This window comes from Trachemys scripta, chromosome 11 (assembly GCF_013100865.1).
Source record: "Trachemys scripta elegans isolate TJP31775 chromosome 11, CAS_Tse_1.0, whole genome shotgun sequence".
NCBI classification, from domain to species: Eukaryota; Metazoa; Chordata; order Testudines; family Emydidae; genus Trachemys; species Trachemys scripta.
Window position 1 is genome coordinate 57,501,391 of NC_048308.1, and position 18,818 is coordinate 57,520,208.

The 18,818-nt window shown below is 41.9% G+C and overlaps 1 protein-coding gene across 3 annotated transcripts in view; it reads left to right on the forward strand.

Moving 5' to 3' along the window:
- The window catches only part of FAM117B (family with sequence similarity 117 member B), a 93,070-nt gene that overhangs the window by 52,455 nt on the left and 21,797 nt on the right, over positions 1 to 18,818 (forward strand). For all 3 annotated transcript variants that reach the window (XM_034785831.1, XM_034785829.1, XM_034785830.1), the window contains exons 4-6: positions 2,445 to 2,558; positions 15,740 to 15,883; positions 16,717 to 16,942. In XM_034785831.1, the coding sequence (XP_034641722.1) occupies positions 2,445 to 2,558; positions 15,740 to 15,883; positions 16,717 to 16,942 (484 nt within the window). The remainder of the gene's footprint in view (positions 1 to 2,444; positions 2,559 to 15,739; positions 15,884 to 16,716; positions 16,943 to 18,818) is intronic.

Consider the following 18,818-nt stretch of genomic DNA (forward strand, 5'->3'; position numbering starts at 1 on the left):
CAGGGCCTTGTCTCTGAAGTGGTGGGCATCCCGCTACTCCTTTATATAAAGGAATATTTCCTTTATCTGAAAGACTCAGGACTGACCCTCAGTTCCATTAAGTTGCATGCAGCTGCCATTAGTGCCTTTCATCTGCTGGTGGACGGTCATTCAATCTTTACCCACCCATTAACTGTGCGGTTCTTGAAGGGCCTCCTGTGAAAATACCCTTCCATTCAACTTATCACCCCCCAATGGAACTTAAACTAATTCTCACGTTGCTAACTACCTGATTCGGACCTATGGCCTCATGTTCGCTATCTCTCCATGAAAGTCGCCTTCCTCATTGCCATTATATCGGCTAGGAGGGTTAGCGAACTCGAGGCCATAATGGCTAACCCCTGCTTCACTACTTTCTATAAAGACAAGGGCTCTTTACTACTCCACGCCAAGTTCCTATCCAAGTGGTTTCCCAATTCCACTTCAGATTTACTTACCTTCTTTCCCAGATCTCATGCCTCGAATGAGGAAAGAAGGCTTAACTTGTTAGATGTTCAAAGGGCATTGGCTTTTTATCCTGAGCAAACAAAGACCTTCCGGAAATCTCCCAGGCTTTGTTGCCGTAGTGGAGAGAATTAAAGGACAAGCCATTTCCACCGAGAAAATCTCCAAGTGGGTCTCAGGGTGCATTACGTGTTGCTATCACTTATTGGGACGGTCCCCCCCTGAAGGGATTCGGGCCCATTCCACGAGAGCACAAGCATCAACCACAACCGCATTCCACAATGTGTCTCTCTCAGACATATTACTTCTGAGGAAATTCCGTGCCAGAAAAATAAATTCTGCACACAATATTTTAAAATTATGCATATTTTATTTGTCAATAAATAAATGTGGAGGGTCCAGCATGACAGTGGGGAGCACAGGCCACTGGCTGCACAGAGATGGGAGATCATGCTGCATTTTCCCCTGCCCCCAGGACGTGGACTTGGCAGTGAGGTTACACCCAGCCCTGACAAAGTGCAAGGGCCAGGGCCTGCCCCGGCTTGTTGGAGGGTAATGGATGCAGGGGGAATGGGACTTTGCGGGATGGGGGGTCCAGATGAAGGTTGTTGGGGCTCAGCGGGTGGGGGGGGGGTCTGGGGCTTGAAATGGAGGTCTGGGTGTGTGGGACTCTGCTGGGAGGGGCTGAGTGCTTAGGCAGTTAGGCTTGGTGGGGTGGGTGGGTTCAACTTGTTGGGGCTTAGTGGGGTGGGGGTCCAGGTGTGGGGGGCTCATCTGGGAGGTCCAGATGCAGAGAGGGTGGGGCTCATCGGGGTGGGGGTTCTAGCGTGGGTGCTCAGCAGGGGTGTGTGGAGGGGGTGAGGCTTGGCAGGGGGAATCTGGGTATGGGAGGGTCCAGATGTATGGGGGTTGGGCAGATGGTGAAGTAACCCCCCATACAGTAACCCCATTCCCCTGGCTGAGGAGCGATGGGTGCAGGAAGCAGGGGAGAGGGGGTGCAGAGCTTCCTGCAACCAGGGGAGGTTTCTGAGGGTGGCTCAGCCACAGCCCCGCCTTCTCCTTGCAGGTGAAGAGGAAGTCGGTCCTTCCCCATCCTCAGCCCAGGCTAGTAGCTGAGCCCAATGCAAGATAGGTGCCACCAACTGAGGCATCCCTATCCCTATCCCCACCCCCACCATGCACCAGCGCTGCCAGGGAGGAACCTGTGACCGTTCTTGCAGCTTCCCTTTGCTTCCCTGTCAGAAGTCATTTTTCTGCAGGGAAGCAAAGAAATCTGTGGGGGACATGAATTCTGCATGTGCGCAGTGGCACAGAATTCCCCCAGGAGTAACATATGAAGTGTGGCCATGTGGAGTTCAGTACACACCTTTTCCATATACTATGCACTAGTGCATGATTCCACAATGGATGCTTCATTTGGAGCAGCAGTCCTCCATTCCACAGTGTCCTCGCACCATCCTCCCATATAGGTACTGCTTGTTAATTGCCCTCAGTGGAATACAATAAGGGACCATCACTGGAAGAAGAAAACAAGGTCAGTTACCTGTAACTGAAGGCAGTCCGCCGTACCCTTTATTGCCTCGGGTGAGACTATAATGCGGCACTACTTTCAAAAGCTCCAGCTTTGGGCATATGGTGCATGCAAGTAACGCTCACTGGAATACAGATAGGAGCTATGCATCTCGAAGAACTTCGTTTACTGGTAAGTAACCTCCTTATCTTCAGGTACTATCATACTGGTATGTGAGAACTGGGAATATGTGCAGGTCTTCATAGAAAAATGAAAGCTAATATTTTAGTATTGTGGTGATTTATCTGTAGAGTAGCTGACTCAACATTATATCAAGTAGATTCTCATAATTAGCAGTGTTTCAGTTTTTACTTTTTTGATAATAGTCAATGTAGTAATTGAATTGAATTTGCGAAGGGAAATCTGAGACTCTTATTCTTTCCCCTGTCAGATTGCAAAATTGCGTCAGCAGTTGCAGAGAAGTAAACACAGCAGCAGGCATCATCGGGATAAAGAAAGACAGTCTCCATTCCATGGTAACCATGCAGCCATTAATCAGTGTCAGGTAAGGCTATGCCACTTCTCAGGGCATTGTGGGAGTTAACCTAATGTTAACTCCTGTGTGTTCCAAGTAGTGATTTTTAAAGAAAAAATACTGGCATCTGTTTTGAAATACTTGATTACTGCTCAATGTTGTATATCTGTGAAATATATAGAACCTTTTTGTCTTATGAGATGAAACTGATTTTCTTTAGCATGCTGAAGTGGGGTGTGTTTGTGTTTTTTCTCTAAATTTAAGAAAAAATTTAAAGGGAGTTTGGTGAAGAATATACTGATTTACAACATAATTTTAAGGACTATGAGGCAGAAGGATGATATAGTTAAGTTCACTGAATTAGAAGTCAACCAGTATGGATAAATTTAATCTAATTCTATGTAATAATCTTACAGGTAAAGTGATGTGTCTAGGGTTATGACTTTGCATATAAAAAACTGCATAGAACCAGCCTGGTGGTATACGTGGTAGCGTCTTGAGAGTGAAGTTTAGTTTCTTCTTGACTCTTGGGCACTGGGCAGTCCTGGGCTGAGTGCTATGGAGGGATCCCAGTTGTCCATCAGATAGACATGAAGGGATTAGGCGTAGATGTTGACTTCCTTTGAAAGGATTCCCATTCAGTTACCTTTAGGTGGAAAGATGGTAGCTTGTGAATGACTCAGGGAAGAATAGTGAATCCCCAGACACAAACTGCAGAGGAAGGATGATGATAATATATTTACAAAGATATAATTTTTCCTCTAGAACTGTAGAGGGTATGAAAATGTCCATTCAAAAGTTCTTTACTACTTCTGTGTCACTAAATTCATCCTTGTGTTTAGGATGAAGGGAGTAGCATAGATGTCTTCCCAATAGGTGCATGGTCTTGTCTCTTATCACACTGTGATGAATTCCTATCATGATTTCTCAAAAAAACTTCTTTAAATTTTAGTTTCAGACATGTACAACCAGCTGAAGAAATTGCTGGAGTTGCAGATCATGATCTCTGCACATCTTAAATTTTCAAATCAGTTCCGTTTTGTATCTAGCAATGTGAATTTGACAAAAAGGTTCTCCTTCATGGTCATGTTAATTGTTCCTAATAGAGAGTTTCCTCTGATGGGTTTTCCCCAGGGTGCCACCTGGAACCGGGGTACCACTGAGCCCCTCTGACCCCCCAGCCTGGGCTTCCCCTCACACTGTGCTGCTATGATAAGTTGCCAAGTCCTCCAAGCTTGCTCTTTCACCAGCCTACACACAGGTAGGGACACACTCAGCTGCAGAATTTACAGGCTGCTGTGATCAGCTCATCATGGGGAAGCTACAGCTAAGGAACTGTCCAGTATTATACCCCAAATCATACCGTCTTGTGCTGCACAGAGATCTGTACAGTGTAAGCTTATGAAATTTGCCCCCTCCCTCAATGTGGAGAGAGAATATACAACAGCTTTTTGCCTCAAGGTACAACTCCCACACACTGGTTTGTGATGAAACAAAGGCAAATTTATTAACTACAAAAGATAGATTTTAAGTGATTATAAGGGGTAGCAAACAGATCAAAGCAGGTTACCTAGCAAATAAACACAAATGCAATCTGATCTTAATATATTAAAGAGATTGGATATAAGTAGCAAGTTCTCACCCTAAATGATGATTTAAGGTGGCTGCAGAGATTTTTAGGGGACCAGCTGTCCTTGCTTGCAGCTTAAAAACTCCAGGTGTTCCTTTCACAGGCTAGAAATCCCTCTAGCCTGGGTCCAGCAGTTCCACCCCCAGTTCAGTCTTTGTTCCTCAGGTGTTTCCAAGAGTCTCCTTTGGGCACTGTCAGTGAAGAACCACGATGATGTCACTCCCCTGCCTTAAATAGCTTTTGATATGGTGGGAACCCTTTGACTCCAAGCTTGGTTCCGACGCGTTTCAGTGGAAAAACACTGGTATTCCAAGATGGAATCCAGTACCAGGTGATATGGTCACATGCCCCAGTAGTGTCATAGCAGCCATGACTCGGAGGCTGTTTGTAGCATCCTCAGGATGGCTCCCCAGTGGAAGATTAGCTTCTTCTAAGACCTGTTGTTCTCTCGAATGGGCCCTTCCCAGCCAGCCATCTAGACTGACAATCTTTTGCCTAGTGGGCATACCCCAGGTGTAAACACATTTCTAATAGATACATAGACAATATTCCTAACTTCTTGTAGTGAGGCAATTGTTACATTTATTTTAGTGATGCAAGAACAGAGTGGGATTGGCTTTTTAGGTTCAATGTTGATTTGGGCCACTACTTCAGCAAACCTTTGAATTTCTAGCTATTTTTAAATTTATTTTTCTTACATGAATTTTTACTCCTGATGCAGTGGGTAGCACTGAAGGTGCTTGATGATCCCTCTTCCATTATTTGTTGTTTTGTCCTTTGGTTCTGCTGTTAATGTTGCAATGTGTTTTCACTTTGGTAAGATTTACAGACCATTTTATGGTTTCTAGCTCAAATGTCTTCCCTCCCCCGTATTTTGTTCCTATGAACACTATTTTCTCTCCACAGTCTGCTGCCCTACCTATCTGTAAATCAAGCTAAGATGATTTGACACCAGTTAAAGATCTGCCCTCCCATCTTTATCTTCCCCCAGCCTCAGACTTCACTACTTTATCTTCTCTCGCAGTCTCCCCACATTCATCCTTGGGATATTTGATGATCCCACTGACTTGTTTGGCTCTTATTTACTGACCTGCTTTCTTGATTTACTGCCTTGGATCAGTCTGTCCCGTTCCACCCTCCCCCCTCCCAATCACTTCCTTGACATTCTTTGACCAACAAAGAATATATATGTAGAGAAGCATAACCTACACTTACTTGGAGGTATAGGATATTGGGGCCAAAGATTTTGGACATGTTTGGGAAAAACAGAAGTAATTTCCTACACTGTCTTTCAGTTATTTTTCTTATGGAAAAGTCTAAATTTTTTCAAACAAGAAGGGCAGGGGTGGAAGGTGGAGAAGCAAAAATTGAAAAAGTAATGACAACCTGAACTATGGAGCTGCTAGTGTTTTTGTTATAACATGGATGAAGCTTTCCAAACTTGTGGGGTCTCCTGGTGTCTTTTATGATGTGCAATTCATCTAAACTCACCATACTAGCTGATGCAGAACAGGTGCTTCATTAAATAGATTACCTCTTTTCCAGGAGAAGTAAGGAAGACAGTACACAGTTCATGTTTCTCATTCCATAATAAAAGAATTCGAGCAGGTTAGGAAAAAAAATTCAGTTTAAAATTGACCAAAATGGGGTTGGGGGGGTTAGGAATCGTGAGTTATTCTCTTGTATTTTGATCAGGTGTAACTGGAACACTGGGCCTAGGGGTTGTCCTTCAAGAGATCAGCACACAGCTAATCACAGCTCTATGAAGAGACTGTTTTTTGGTTTTTTTCCCTTTAACAATTACCAATTTAAACCCCTTGAAATTGGAGGAAGACCTACTAGTTGTGTTGTGGAGAGACTTTTTTCCAATCCTGGAGAGTCCAATCTAATGTGCCTGAACACTTGAAAGTGCCTCACACTTCCAATCACTGGCAAGAGCTCAGTGGGAGAGAGCGCTCAGTTGCTAGGAAGAACATCTGGCAAATCCCAGAGCAGCACCATCAGTAAAAATTAGAATGAATACCAGGAGGAAGGTTGATTGATTGTATGTACCACTCTCTGTTTCAGATTAACAATTACAAACAGAAGAAAGCTGAAAGTAATTGGAAAGTCTTAGAATAGAAATGCTGGAAAACGTCTTGAGTTTTTAAAAAAGCCCAGAAGATAAATTATGTAAAACAAACCAAGTGAGCATTTGTAATGTACTAAATCTTGAAATGCAAAAAGATTAAGAGATTGACAGTAATGAAATATTTCTCTCTCAGTTTAGGCCAGGGGTAGGCAACCTATGGCACGCATGCCAAAGGTGGCACGCAAGTTGATTTTCAGTGGCACTCATACTACCTGGGTCCTGGCCACCTGTCAGGGGGCTCTGTATTTTAATTTAATTTTAAATGAAGTTTCTTAAACATTTTAAAAACCTGATTTACTTTACATACAACAATAGTTTAGTTATATATTATAGACTTATAGAAAGAGACCTTCTAAAAACATTAAAATGTATGACTGGCACGTGAAACCTTAAATTAGAGTGAATAAATGAAGACTCGGCACACCACTTCTGAAAGGTTGCCGACCCCTGGTTTAGGCCATTCTCTAATCAGCCTATGACTAAAGCTGCGCTTGAGCAAAGGCTTTTTCAGAGCATTCCACTGATCTGTCTAGCTTATGGTTGGGGTACCAGTACCGAACCTCTTCTTGCTGTTAGAGAAGATACCACTCAGGACAGTCCCTAAAGTTCCTGCTGATGCAAGAAAAGGTCCTTCTTGAACTCTGTACCATGCCTCATCTGCAGTTATTTCAAAAACTGCAGTGTGGATGTTACAATGTTTCTAACCCAGTATAGGAGAGCTTCAGAAACTTTTTGGAAAACTGCATGAATCTCCATTCTTCATGTGGAATCCCCTATGGGCCGCTGGTTCCAGGAAAATGATCTAGATTAAGCTGCAAGAAAGCTCATGTAACTCGTGTGGAAAATTTCCAAAGCAACTAGTGACTCATTTATTTTTCCCCTACTGCGGACGGTGAGAGACCAAAACAAAAAGCATAAGCAAGTATTTCCACAAAGTACATATGTCATGAACATACAGCTAAGGGTAGCATAAAATCCCTCTTTTACCTGTAAAGGGTTAAGAAGCTCAAATAATCTGGTTGTCACCTGACCAAAAGGACCAATAAGGGGAGAAGATGCTTTCAAATCTGTGTGGGAAGGTTTTTGTTTTGTCTCTCTTTGTTGCTCTCTCCGGGACAGAGAGGGACCAGGGCAGGAAAAATACATCTCCTAAAGCCGTATCTGAAATAAGCATCTAAGATTGCAAATTGTAAGTAATAGCAAGGAAATGCGTTAGGTTATCTTTTGTTTTAGCTTGTGAATTTTCCCTATGCTAAGAAGGAGGTTTATTCCTGTTTTTTGTAACTTTAAAGTTTTGCCTAGAGGGGAATCCTCTGTGTTTTAACTCTTACTACCCTGTAAAATTATCTTCCATCCTGACTTTACAGAGGTGCTTCTTTTACTTTTTTCTTTATAATAAAGTTTTGTTTTTAAGAACCTGATTGGTTTTGAGTGTCCTAAAAACCCAAGGATCTGGTCTGTGCTCACCTTGTTTACCTATTTGGGTGGTATATTATTCTCCAGCCTCCCCAAGAAAGGGGTTGAAGGGGCTTGGGGGGATATTTTGGAGAAACAGGAACTCCAAGTGACCCTTTTCCTGAATCTTTGTCTAACTCACTTGGTGATGGCAGCATACTGTCCAAGGACAAGGAAGAATTTGTGCCTTGGGGAAGTTTTTAACTTAAGCTGGTAGAAATAAGCTTAGGGGGTCTTTCATACGGGTCCCCACATGTGTACCCTAGAGTTCACAGTGGGGAGGGAACCTTGACAATATATACAGTGCACTCCTCTTAAATTGTTGGCCCTTCCTCCTCTGCCTCACACTCGGAACAATTTCCCTAGAAGTTGAATTGCAGTGCTTAAAACAACTGGGACTTTCGTTCTACTTGGCTGTGAGCCAAACTTGAGTTCCTTATTGGAACAAATTCCTGTATATTAATAGTTTAGTGAGGGGAATAGTGATAGTTTAGTGGGGGGTGGAGGTGGGGGAATAGCATTTAAAGACTTAAGAATTTTGCCCTGTACATGGAATTTCACTGTATCCAAGTTAACTGTGCTGTCAGTGGATTCCCTTGAACTCTCTATAGCAGCTTTGGATGCTGTAGTTCTTAACTATTTCAAATACAATAATTTACTTCCTTTTAAATTAAGATAATTATGATCTCAGTGTAGAAAATAAATGTTAGAAATTATGGTAATTTCATAATAATGAAATGATTCAATGCTTTTTCAGTTTTCTGTACAAAATCAGTACAGATAATGTGTAGATCTGTCCAATCTAAGTAAGCATTTCCAACACCCTAAAGTGAACTAATAAAGTTTTGAAAACTAATAATTATCTCAAACAAGCCATTTAGTACATTAAAAATTCAGAAGTGGGCTTCTGAGAGGATGTAGGTAAGAGTTCAAGGACATTGAAATTTAAAACAAAAATAGCATTAGTATGATGAATGCTGATATACATAAATAAGGTGTCCTTAATACTTTAGATTGATTTTTTTTTTTTAAATTTCAATGGAATTAAATAAGCCAGTCTTTTGGTAAATATGAATGATTTAAAAATCACTCATTATCAGTGTGTTTGGGAACTTGTTCCATTATCAGTGTCGTTTAACTTTTTTCCTTCCCTCTTTTGAGAAGAGTTGTTGCTCCCCTCTCCCGCTTTACTGTTTTAAAAACCTATGACAGGATTTAAAAACCAAGAGTTACAATGTACAGTAGGTAATGTATAGTTACAGAAGAAAATGGTGACATCCTAAATTTATAAAGTTGGACCCTGATTTGAGTTATATAAGGTACAACTCTAAGAATATATTACATTTCAGTACATATACCTTAGTGTGTCTACGCTGCACACTAAGCATGGACTCTGACTCAGTTTTGAGCCCAAGCCACCCTTCTGTCCACACACAAATCAGTCTGACTCAAGTCAGCAAGCACTTAAGACTTGGGTCCTAGGACACTGCTGGTGGGTCAGAGCCACAGGTCGTCCTGCTGTGACTCGGGTCCAAGCCCTTTCATTTTGCACTGTGATGCAGGTCAAGCTACATACTGGAGTCAGAAAGTCAGAGTAGTGCAGTATGGACACATTAGCATGGCTGTGAGACCCGGGTCCAGCAACTGTAAACCTGGGTTTACAGTACAGTGTGAATGGAGAGAGGTAACTAGTGGTGTTCCCCAAGGTCAGTCCTAGGACTAATCCTATTCAACTTATTCATAAATGATTAGGAGAAAGGGGTAAAAAGTGAGGTGGCAAAGTTTGCAGATGATACTAAACTGCTCAAGATAGTAAAGAGCAAAGCAGACTGTGAAGAGCTTCAAAAAGATCTCACAAAACTAAGTGATTGGGCAACAAAATGGCAAATGAAATTTAATGTAGATAAATGTAAAGTAACGCACACTGGAAAAAATAACCCCAACTATACATACAATATGATGGGAGCTAATTTAGCTACAACGAATCAGGAAAAAGATCTTGGAGTCATCGTGGATAGTTCTCTGAAGATGTCCATGCAGTGTGCAGAGGCGGTCAAAAAAGCAAACAGGATGTTAGGAATCATTAAAAAGGGGATAGAGAATAAGACGGAGAATATATTATTGCCCTTCTATAAATCGATGGTACGCCCGCATCTTAAATACTGCGTACAGATGTGGTCTCCTCATCTCAAAAAAGATATACTGGCACTAGAAAAGGTTCCGAGAAGGGCAACTAAAATGATTAGGCGTTTGGAAAGAGTCCCATATGAGGAGAGATTAAAGAGGCTAGGACTTTTCAGCTTGGAAAAGAGCAGACTAAGGAGGGCTATGAGAGAGGTATATAAAATTGAGTGATGTGGAGAAAGTAAATAAGGAAAAATTATTTACTTATTCCCATAATACAAGAACTAGGGGTCACCAAATGAAATTAATAGGCAGCAGGTTTAAAACAAATAAAAGGAAGTTCTTCTTCACACAGCACACAGTCAACTTGTGGAACTCCTTACCTGAGGAGGTTGTGAAGGCTAGGACTATAACAGCGTTTAAAAGAGAACTGGATAAATTCATGGAGGTGAAGTCCATTAATGGCTATTAGCCACGATGGGTAAAGAATGGTGTCCCTAGACTCTGTTTGTCAGAGGGTGGAGATGGATGGCAGGAGAGAGATCACTTGATCATTACCTGTTAGGTTCACTCCCTCTGGGGCACCAGGCATTGGCCACTGTCGGAAGACAGGATACTGGGCTAGATGGACCTTTGGTGTGACCCAGTACGGCCGTTCTTATGTTCTTATGTTCTAATGCTCAAGTGCAGGCTGGGAAACACCAAGTTGACAAGCCCAGGTCCCACAGACCTGGGCTTAGCATGCAATATAGACATTCCTTTAAGGTCAGATTCTGCTCTCTACTCACAGTATTTCGAAGAACCATTATGCTGTGTTACAGGAAGATGGGTGCCTAGATTGTTTCTGCCTGTAGAAGGAAGGGGAGGGACTGGAAACCACAGCCCTGGTGGCCAGTTTGGCCATAGTTTCTTTTTGTTTCCACCAAGAGCTATATTGATAGCCCTCATCCTCAAAAAAGTTTATCATGAGATGAAACTCCCTACCCTCCCTTGACTCTCTGGGAACAGCTACAACCTTCCTTGTTAAGTATTAGGTGTGATGCTGGTCCCAGTCTTACCACTGCTGTTTAGGCGGTGGAGACAATCCTGTCCGTTTCTGAAACGTGCAGATATCTGAAATCTTCAAGGCAACTACATGGAGCAATACACTTGTGTTTGTCAAGCATGGATTGGATTTAGCTGCTAGATTGGATACCAAATTTGAGAGAGTAGTGCCCCAATCTCTATTCAATTGATGTGACTTATTCCCACCTTCCTGAGAGATACTGCTTATCAGCCACCTACAATGGGATCCACACTGACACTTGAAAAGAGAATGGTTAATTAGCCCTAGAGAAACTGTGCTGCTTTGAGAAGTTGTAGTCCATGTGGATCCCTGCCCTGCCCTCCATCCCCACTTTTTGGAGTGCACAGCAGACACAGGTTTCAAACTGCAACTGAGGGAGCGCTGAGGCTAGTCTTCCCTTTATGTTCCTCACATGGGAGCATGAGAAGGGTCAGGGTGCATGCTGATGGATACTGCTACTTAGGGCACGTCTTCACTACCCGCCGGATCGGTGGGTAGCAATCGATCTATTGGGGATCGACTTATCGCGTCTAGTGAAGACACAATAAAATCGATCCCCGATGGCTCTGCCGTTGACTCCAGAAATCCACCGCGGCAAGAGGCAGAAGCGGAGGCAGTGGCGGCGCGGCAGCGGTCGACTCGCCACTGTCCTCACAGCCAGGTAAGTCGACCTAAAATACGCAACTTTAGCTACGCTATTCACGTAGCTGAAGTTGCGTATCTTAGGTCGACACCCCCCTTAGAAAAGCTTACATGCTTGTGTGTATGGGGCTATATGCACCTACAATGTAATTCACATTCACTACAACTTCTCAAAGAGCGACAGTTACTGTGGAGTAAATAACCATTTGTTATTGGTGTTTCCTTTCTTCTCTGTTTCCTTCATCTGCTATTCAACTTTACCACTTAGTTCAAAAAAACACTAATGCTTAAATCAGCCTTCCACCTCTCATGTTAAGTCCCTTCCCTCTGCTCCAAATCTTCTTTCCCTTATCCCATCGATAGGTGTCGGGTCACTGTGCAAGCATCTGCCATCTTCATCTGTCTGAGGTGACACTAAGATTCACCTCCTTCCCATCTGCTTAGATGGAATCTGTCCATCGCTTCCTCAGCTTTCTTCAGGGTCTCATTCCTACCACCTCTTTTTCCATGCTGTCTTTGCCAGGTCTCCTTCCTTCATTCTCTGTATGTATCTGAACCAGCAAAGTCATGGTTCCTGGATTTTATTCACCACATCATGAACTTTGACTTTCATCCTAATACTTTCATTTTGAAATCTATTTGTGTAACGCCTCTTATGGGGCAAAGATGCCTCATCTCAAACACATGAAGGTGTTGAACTACCATCTCTGTATCACTAATGTTTCTGCATCATATAGCATTGCATGCCATTGTTACATACAGTTGGGCTTTTAGTCTCAGTGGCGTACACTTGTCCTATGCAACCCCTGATATCGTATTTGATGCTCGTCCAGCACTCCCCAGTCTGCACTGTATCTCATGTTCAAACACATCGTCTTCTGTAACCCAATTGCCAAGGTACTTGAACTGGTACCTTTAGTCTCATTCCATTAATCACTGTGTCCAGTTTCTTGTAACATCTCTTCTGACCTAAATGAATTCAGTCTGTTGTGCTCATTTTCATTCCATGCCTACTCAGCTGATCACACTACTGGTTTAATATTTCCTCTAGGTCATACTTTGAGGATGCCGTTTTTGCTATGTCATCAACATATAGCAGCTTCTCACCTTTTCCTACTAACATAGTTCATCAATATGATAAACAGCAGCAGACTGAGAGCCAAACCCAGCGCAATCTCACTTTCAAAAGGGTGTGTCATTCCAAAACATGTTCAGATAATTGTTTTGGTGATCTATCTAAGGCATTCACCGTGGTTATTAAGTCCTCAGACTCTCCATCTTTCCTCAGCACTGGTCTGAGAAATCCTTCTATGAGCCTTCTTGTATATCTTTCTAGGTCTATAAAAGCCCAGAAGCTATCCTCTTAGCCATTTTTCTATTCCTTGCTGAATTAAAAACATTGTCTCTGTGGTTCCTCGTCCTTTCCTAAAGCTGATCTGCTCTTGTTTGATGTGGGGTTCCATTATTCTCCTAATCCTATAATCTCTAAGATGTGTTCCAGTAACTTCAGCCCTGCAACAATAGCTTTATCCCTTGATAGTTTCCACATTCCTGGATGCTTCCTTTCTTATCTGTTGGGACTAAGAGAGACTTGCACCAGTCTTTGTGAATTCTCTTGTCTTGCCATACGGCTTTAACCTGTGGGGTCCCCAAACTGTGGTGCACGCCCACTAAGGGGGATGTGGAGGAACTTTTTTTGGGGGAGTGGGGGTGCAGCAGGCACCGGGCCAGCCCCCACAGGGGGCGGGGAAGGAGCACCACCCAGCCCCACTCTGTCCTGGCCCCAATCCCACCCCCAGCCGAGCCCCCGGCTTCCACTCTCAGGCGCAGTCCCGTCTTTGGCCTCCAGTCCCATTCCTGACCCCAGCTCCCAAGGGAGGGGAGGGTGCAGACAGATTACATTACAGGTGTGGGGGGGTGCGACATAGAAAGTTTGGGGATCACTGCTTTAACCACTCTGCTGGTCCATCTTGTGCCTTTCTCACTCCCAAACTTCCATGAGGTCTGCCGTCACTTCATCAGGTCCCGCTGCCTTTGTTCTCTGGACTGCATTTGTCATCTCTTCCTCTGTTATGTCATGCTCAGGCCCCACATTAAGGTCACATGTTGGCAACACCACTCTAATGAGGATTACTTTGTTTAAGAGACTCTAAAAGTATTGTCTGGCTACACTGGAAGAAGGATAGGAAACACTGGATGTGGTTTAATTAGGCCACAATTTTATTCTTAAATTTCTGGGAATACCCAGTGGATAAAAGTGTACAGTGCAGGGAATTCCATAATCATTTCAATGTATACACAGAGATTTTCATCAGTCCTCTCCTTTACCGATCTTGGTCCCCAGCCAACGTGTTGCTGACACTTCACCATCTCCCTCCCTTCCCCCCTCGCCCCCCCCGGTCGAATGAGGATTAAGGGGAGGCTATGGGGGGGGGGAACTGATGCAGCAGGTAGACATAAGAGCCCCAACTCCCTGCCCCCATTTCTACTCCTTTAAAGAATACCTCCTTTAAATCCTTTACCAATCCATGTAATGTGATCACTGTATCCCTTCCCTATGGAGTACCTGCACTGGACATCCACCCCACATTTACATAATGAGTTGCGGCATCGTAGCCTAACTCCAGTTTCATGTTTGCCCAACTAAGCCCCTCAACCTAACCTGCTGTGGGGAAGGCAAAAAAACCCCCACCTTCGCCTTGGCCAATCTGGCACTAAGGGTAAAATCCCTTTACAGCCTTCACCCCCCCCCCCCCAAAAAAAAAAAAGAAAGGAGCAACTAGTGCAATGCCCATAGCAGATCCTGACAAACCCAGTGTAACACCACTCCCGAGGGTGGGTGCTGCTCCACCTGGTCCAGGTGCAAAAGGGCTTTTCCTGCAGCGGCATGTATTGCAGGGGGGCAGGATCTGTAGCTGCAGTCAAAAGTAGCTCTGTGGTGCTCTAGCCCTTAAAGTGGCACACACTTTTTCCAACAAGCCAGACAATGGACCCCACCACTTAATGAGATTATTTTAATTTCTCTGGCACTTGTTTACTAGTACTCTCCCCAGTCATTTACAAGTGATGTTATAATACTTTCCTTTTGTGTCTCATTTTTGCAATGCTGTAGATATTTTTGCCAGCCAACTGTGGGTAGTGTACAAACTTTCTTCTAAATCCATCCTTTAAAATGCACATATTTTGTGATATATTTCTAGTGATCTCCAAAATTTCTATGCATTCTTGTATTTGTACTGTTGTCTTGTATATGTCCAAGTAAGATTATAAGCTTTTTGAGACTGGAGCACTGTCTCCCTTTAAAAAAAAAAAAAAAAAAAAAATAGTGCAATAATTGTTAGCTCTCCAGTAAAATGTGAATATGTGAGGTCTGAAAAAAGAGTACTTTAGATGGGCATTCCATGTCTTCATATCTAATATGTGGTGAGGAAACAAAACATAGACCTGTATTTATGTAATTTTTTTCTTCATCAGTTGTACTAAGTCAGTGTAAATTTAAAGTAACCTTCTGGAGGTACTTTTTAAGGAGAAAAAATGATTTCCTTTGCTAACAAAACTGCCTTACAATTTCAGCAAGGCTATGAATATACAGTAAGTGAAATGCAGATGGAGTGGAACTGAGCATTTTAAACTACATTTTAAAAAATACTGTTAAAATAACATTGTTTCCAAAGTAGAGTACTCACAAATCCAGGAAATCCCAGGTAGAGAGCAGGAAGGTATTTCTGAGGAAAATTTACTTCTCCAAATGGAAAATTTCTTAATATGGGCTATGGTGATTTTTATTATTATTACACAAGGTTTTTCTTCCTTTATTCCTTAATAACAATAAGCATTCAAGGTTAGCTTTCCTGTGTTGTGGAGCAACGTGGGAGCTGGAGGCAGACTGGGTAGTGGTCAGGGAAAGACTTTTCAAGATTAGGTGGCTGTTTAGAAATTGTCTAGTTAATAGTTTTTCTCCTGTTGCATATAAACTTGCAAAATCATCTCAGAATATCTGTTTTCATCTAAAGGCACATCTTTCGTCTTAACAAAACTAAGTTTGTGCTTTGTTTTGATAAACATTCTTTCCGTGTAAAACAGTATTCTTTAATTTTTTTAGCTTTTTTTCTTAAGTGTAAATCTACAATATTTATTTACTCATCTTCCCTTTGGTTTTCCAGGCTCCCATCCCAAAAAGTGTAATTGTTCCTGTTATACCCATAACCAAATCGACAGGATCACGTTTCCGGAACAGCATAGAGGGGCTGAATCAGGAGATTGAGATAATAATTAAGGAGACAGGAGGCAAGGAAGAACAGCTGATTGTAAGTATCTACTGCCCCCAAAAAACTGTTTTTCAAAATAAGCTTTTTTTTAAGAGAATTTTTCTTTTCACACTGACTTACTGTACAAACTTGGTAATGTAAATTTGCACATGATTAACTTGTCTTCTACTACTGAAGCAGAATAAAAAATTTCCTAATGATTAACTGTCTTCTACCACCACATGAATAGAAAATAACTTCCTTTAAATCTTTTGCTGTTCTCTTCATGTTTACAATGTTTACACTGATGTATTTATGCCATAAATAATCAACAGAAAAAGGAACAATTCTCTAAAACTTATTTTGGTGAGAATTGCTTTAGTCATTTTTATAGCATTTGTTTACTTCTTTCTCTTCCTCCCCCCCCCCCCCCCAAAAAAAAAAAAATCAGGAAAATTCTTGCCTATTTTGCATCAGAATTCATGGTTGTCCTTTTTTATAAGTGACTTTCAAAAGTAACTATTTCACATACCCAAGCCCAACCCCAAAAAGGAACCACTGGTGTTTTATATTAAATTGTTACTCTTCAGTGATTGCTTAGCTATGTTTTCATATGACTGTTTGTTGCCTTTTGGAAAACACTGTCCTCATGGCTTTCTTTAAGTGTATTGTTCTTCAAGGAATTTCTTACTCTCCTGAAGTCTGACCTATCGTATCATCTGTTGGAGTCTGTGTAATACAATAATTCATCTTCCTCCGAATAGGCTTCTGTTATGTAGTGGACCGGGTATAAGAAACTTCTTAAACTGTATAGTAATCCCTTTCCTGATGAGATGGGCAGCTTCACGCATATGAAAAAGTATGATTTTTTTGTTTTGTTTTGTTGGTAACAGCCGCAAGATATTCCAGATGGGCACCGTGCTCCCCCTCCGCTGGCGCAGCGCAGTAGCAGTACTCGCAACATGGATACCCAAACACCCGGTGGAGCAGACAGAGGCAGTAACAACAGCAGCCGTTCCCAGTCTGTGTCCCCCACCTCATTTCTTACTATCTCAAATGAGGGCAGTGAGGAGAGCCCTTGCTCTGCTGATGACCTTCTTGCTGACTCCAGAGATAAAGGTACTACATAATTGGGCTCTACTGTTATGCTGCTCTTACAATTTGAGAAAGAGTTGCACTATTCAGCACTTGGTCTTAGTATTTATTTCATTCTTTTTTAATAACAGGTAGCCACCCATATTCAAATGATGGATTTTCCTCATTCACTGTTCTGCCCCAAGATGTATACTAGAAGAAGGAGTTTTCACCTCCCTTGTACAGTGATGGAAAGTTAACTTTTCTTTTTCTTCTAGGCAACCTTATTTTCCCAATTCCTCCATGTGTGAAGATATTTTGTGTGCATGTGCACTCTTATACACCTATCAGAGTTTGGTAATTGAGAGGGGGAAATTCTGATCAGAAACTGCTGCTTTAGCTAGTTTTTAGAGAATGCAAGGACAATGCATACTATATTTCTCTTTTTTTTTCCTGTTTGAGACTGTGAGCTCCAACTCTGCAGACCATGAGGTGCATGTTGCCATAGCTGCTACCAAACAAGCCATAAGGGTAACTTACTGCAGGCTTTTTGGGGTGTGTGGGGGTGTGTGCGCGCATGTTCTGTTTTTTGTTCTTTCTTTTTTTCTTTTCTTTAAAAAAAGAGACCTGTAAATTTCCTTACAAATATATTTTGGACATATGTAAGTGATGTCTACATGCTATTTGGAGCATAAGGCTGATCGGACATACACTGACGTCAATAAAAAGACTCCTGTTGACTTCAGTGTATGTTGGATCAGACCCATTGTGTGATTATTTAGTTATAGGTTTCCTGTTATCAGTGCCCAAAGCTATTGCACATAATGCATAATTAATTTGTGAAACTCATTGTCATGGGATGTTGTGATGGCCAAAATATAACTGGGTTCAGAAAAGAACTAGGTAAGTTTATGGAAGATAAATTCATCAATGGCTGTTAGCCAAGATGATCAGGGATGTAATGCCATACTTGGCGTGACCCTAAATTTCCAAAATTGCCTGTTCTGTACACTATCCCTGAAGTTCTGGTACCGGCCACTGTCTGAGACAGGATACTGGATTAGATAGACCATTGGTCTGATTCGGTACGGCCATTCTTATGTACTACACACACATTTCTAAAAAATTGCCAGAGCACTTGGATGATTTGTGTTCATAAATGGTGAAGAAAAGACAGCCTATGGACAACAGTGAAAAACACTACCCAAACTCCTCTAAAAATTTAATAAACCAGTGACTGATAAACATCAAGATGGAAGTAATATAAATGGAACTTGCCATGGAACCTGTCAGTTTACCGACTTTTTGAAATTAGCCCATTATATAAGGTTACTTTTTGATGGCAACATCATGACAAGAATTTTCATAAATTCTGTAGTAGGTTTAGCGACTTATGTTTTGATATGTCTTTATCAAGTCTGAAAATGAATGCTTACAAAAACCTTACTTAAATTAACTCACTGACAAGGGTTTCTGTAGCCCATTCCTTTTTTCTTGTGTTTCATAGACTGAGAATAAAAGCATAGGGTTCCTTTACTTATAAAGAAAATGTCATCTTAACATGGGAATTTGTCTCTGTTCTAGCTATACCTTAAAATAAATCCCAGGAGAACATGCTATTAATAGCCATTTTATCATATCCTATCATATAAAACATGACCTTTAATGGGAGAATTGCACATTGTTGAATATTCTGTATGTTTAAACCGCCAATTAGAAAGTAGTGAATGCCTAATAGTAGAAAAACACACTTGCCTGTTACATGCACCCCCTAGCATTCGGTGCATCTTATTTGCTATATTTAATTTTTCTTTGATTACTAGGAACATTTAGATGGTAACAGTAAAAGGATTTTTGTTTAATAAGGGTTCGTCTCTTGCTGCTGCTTAGTCTTCACTCGAAGACTCTGTTTGTATCTATC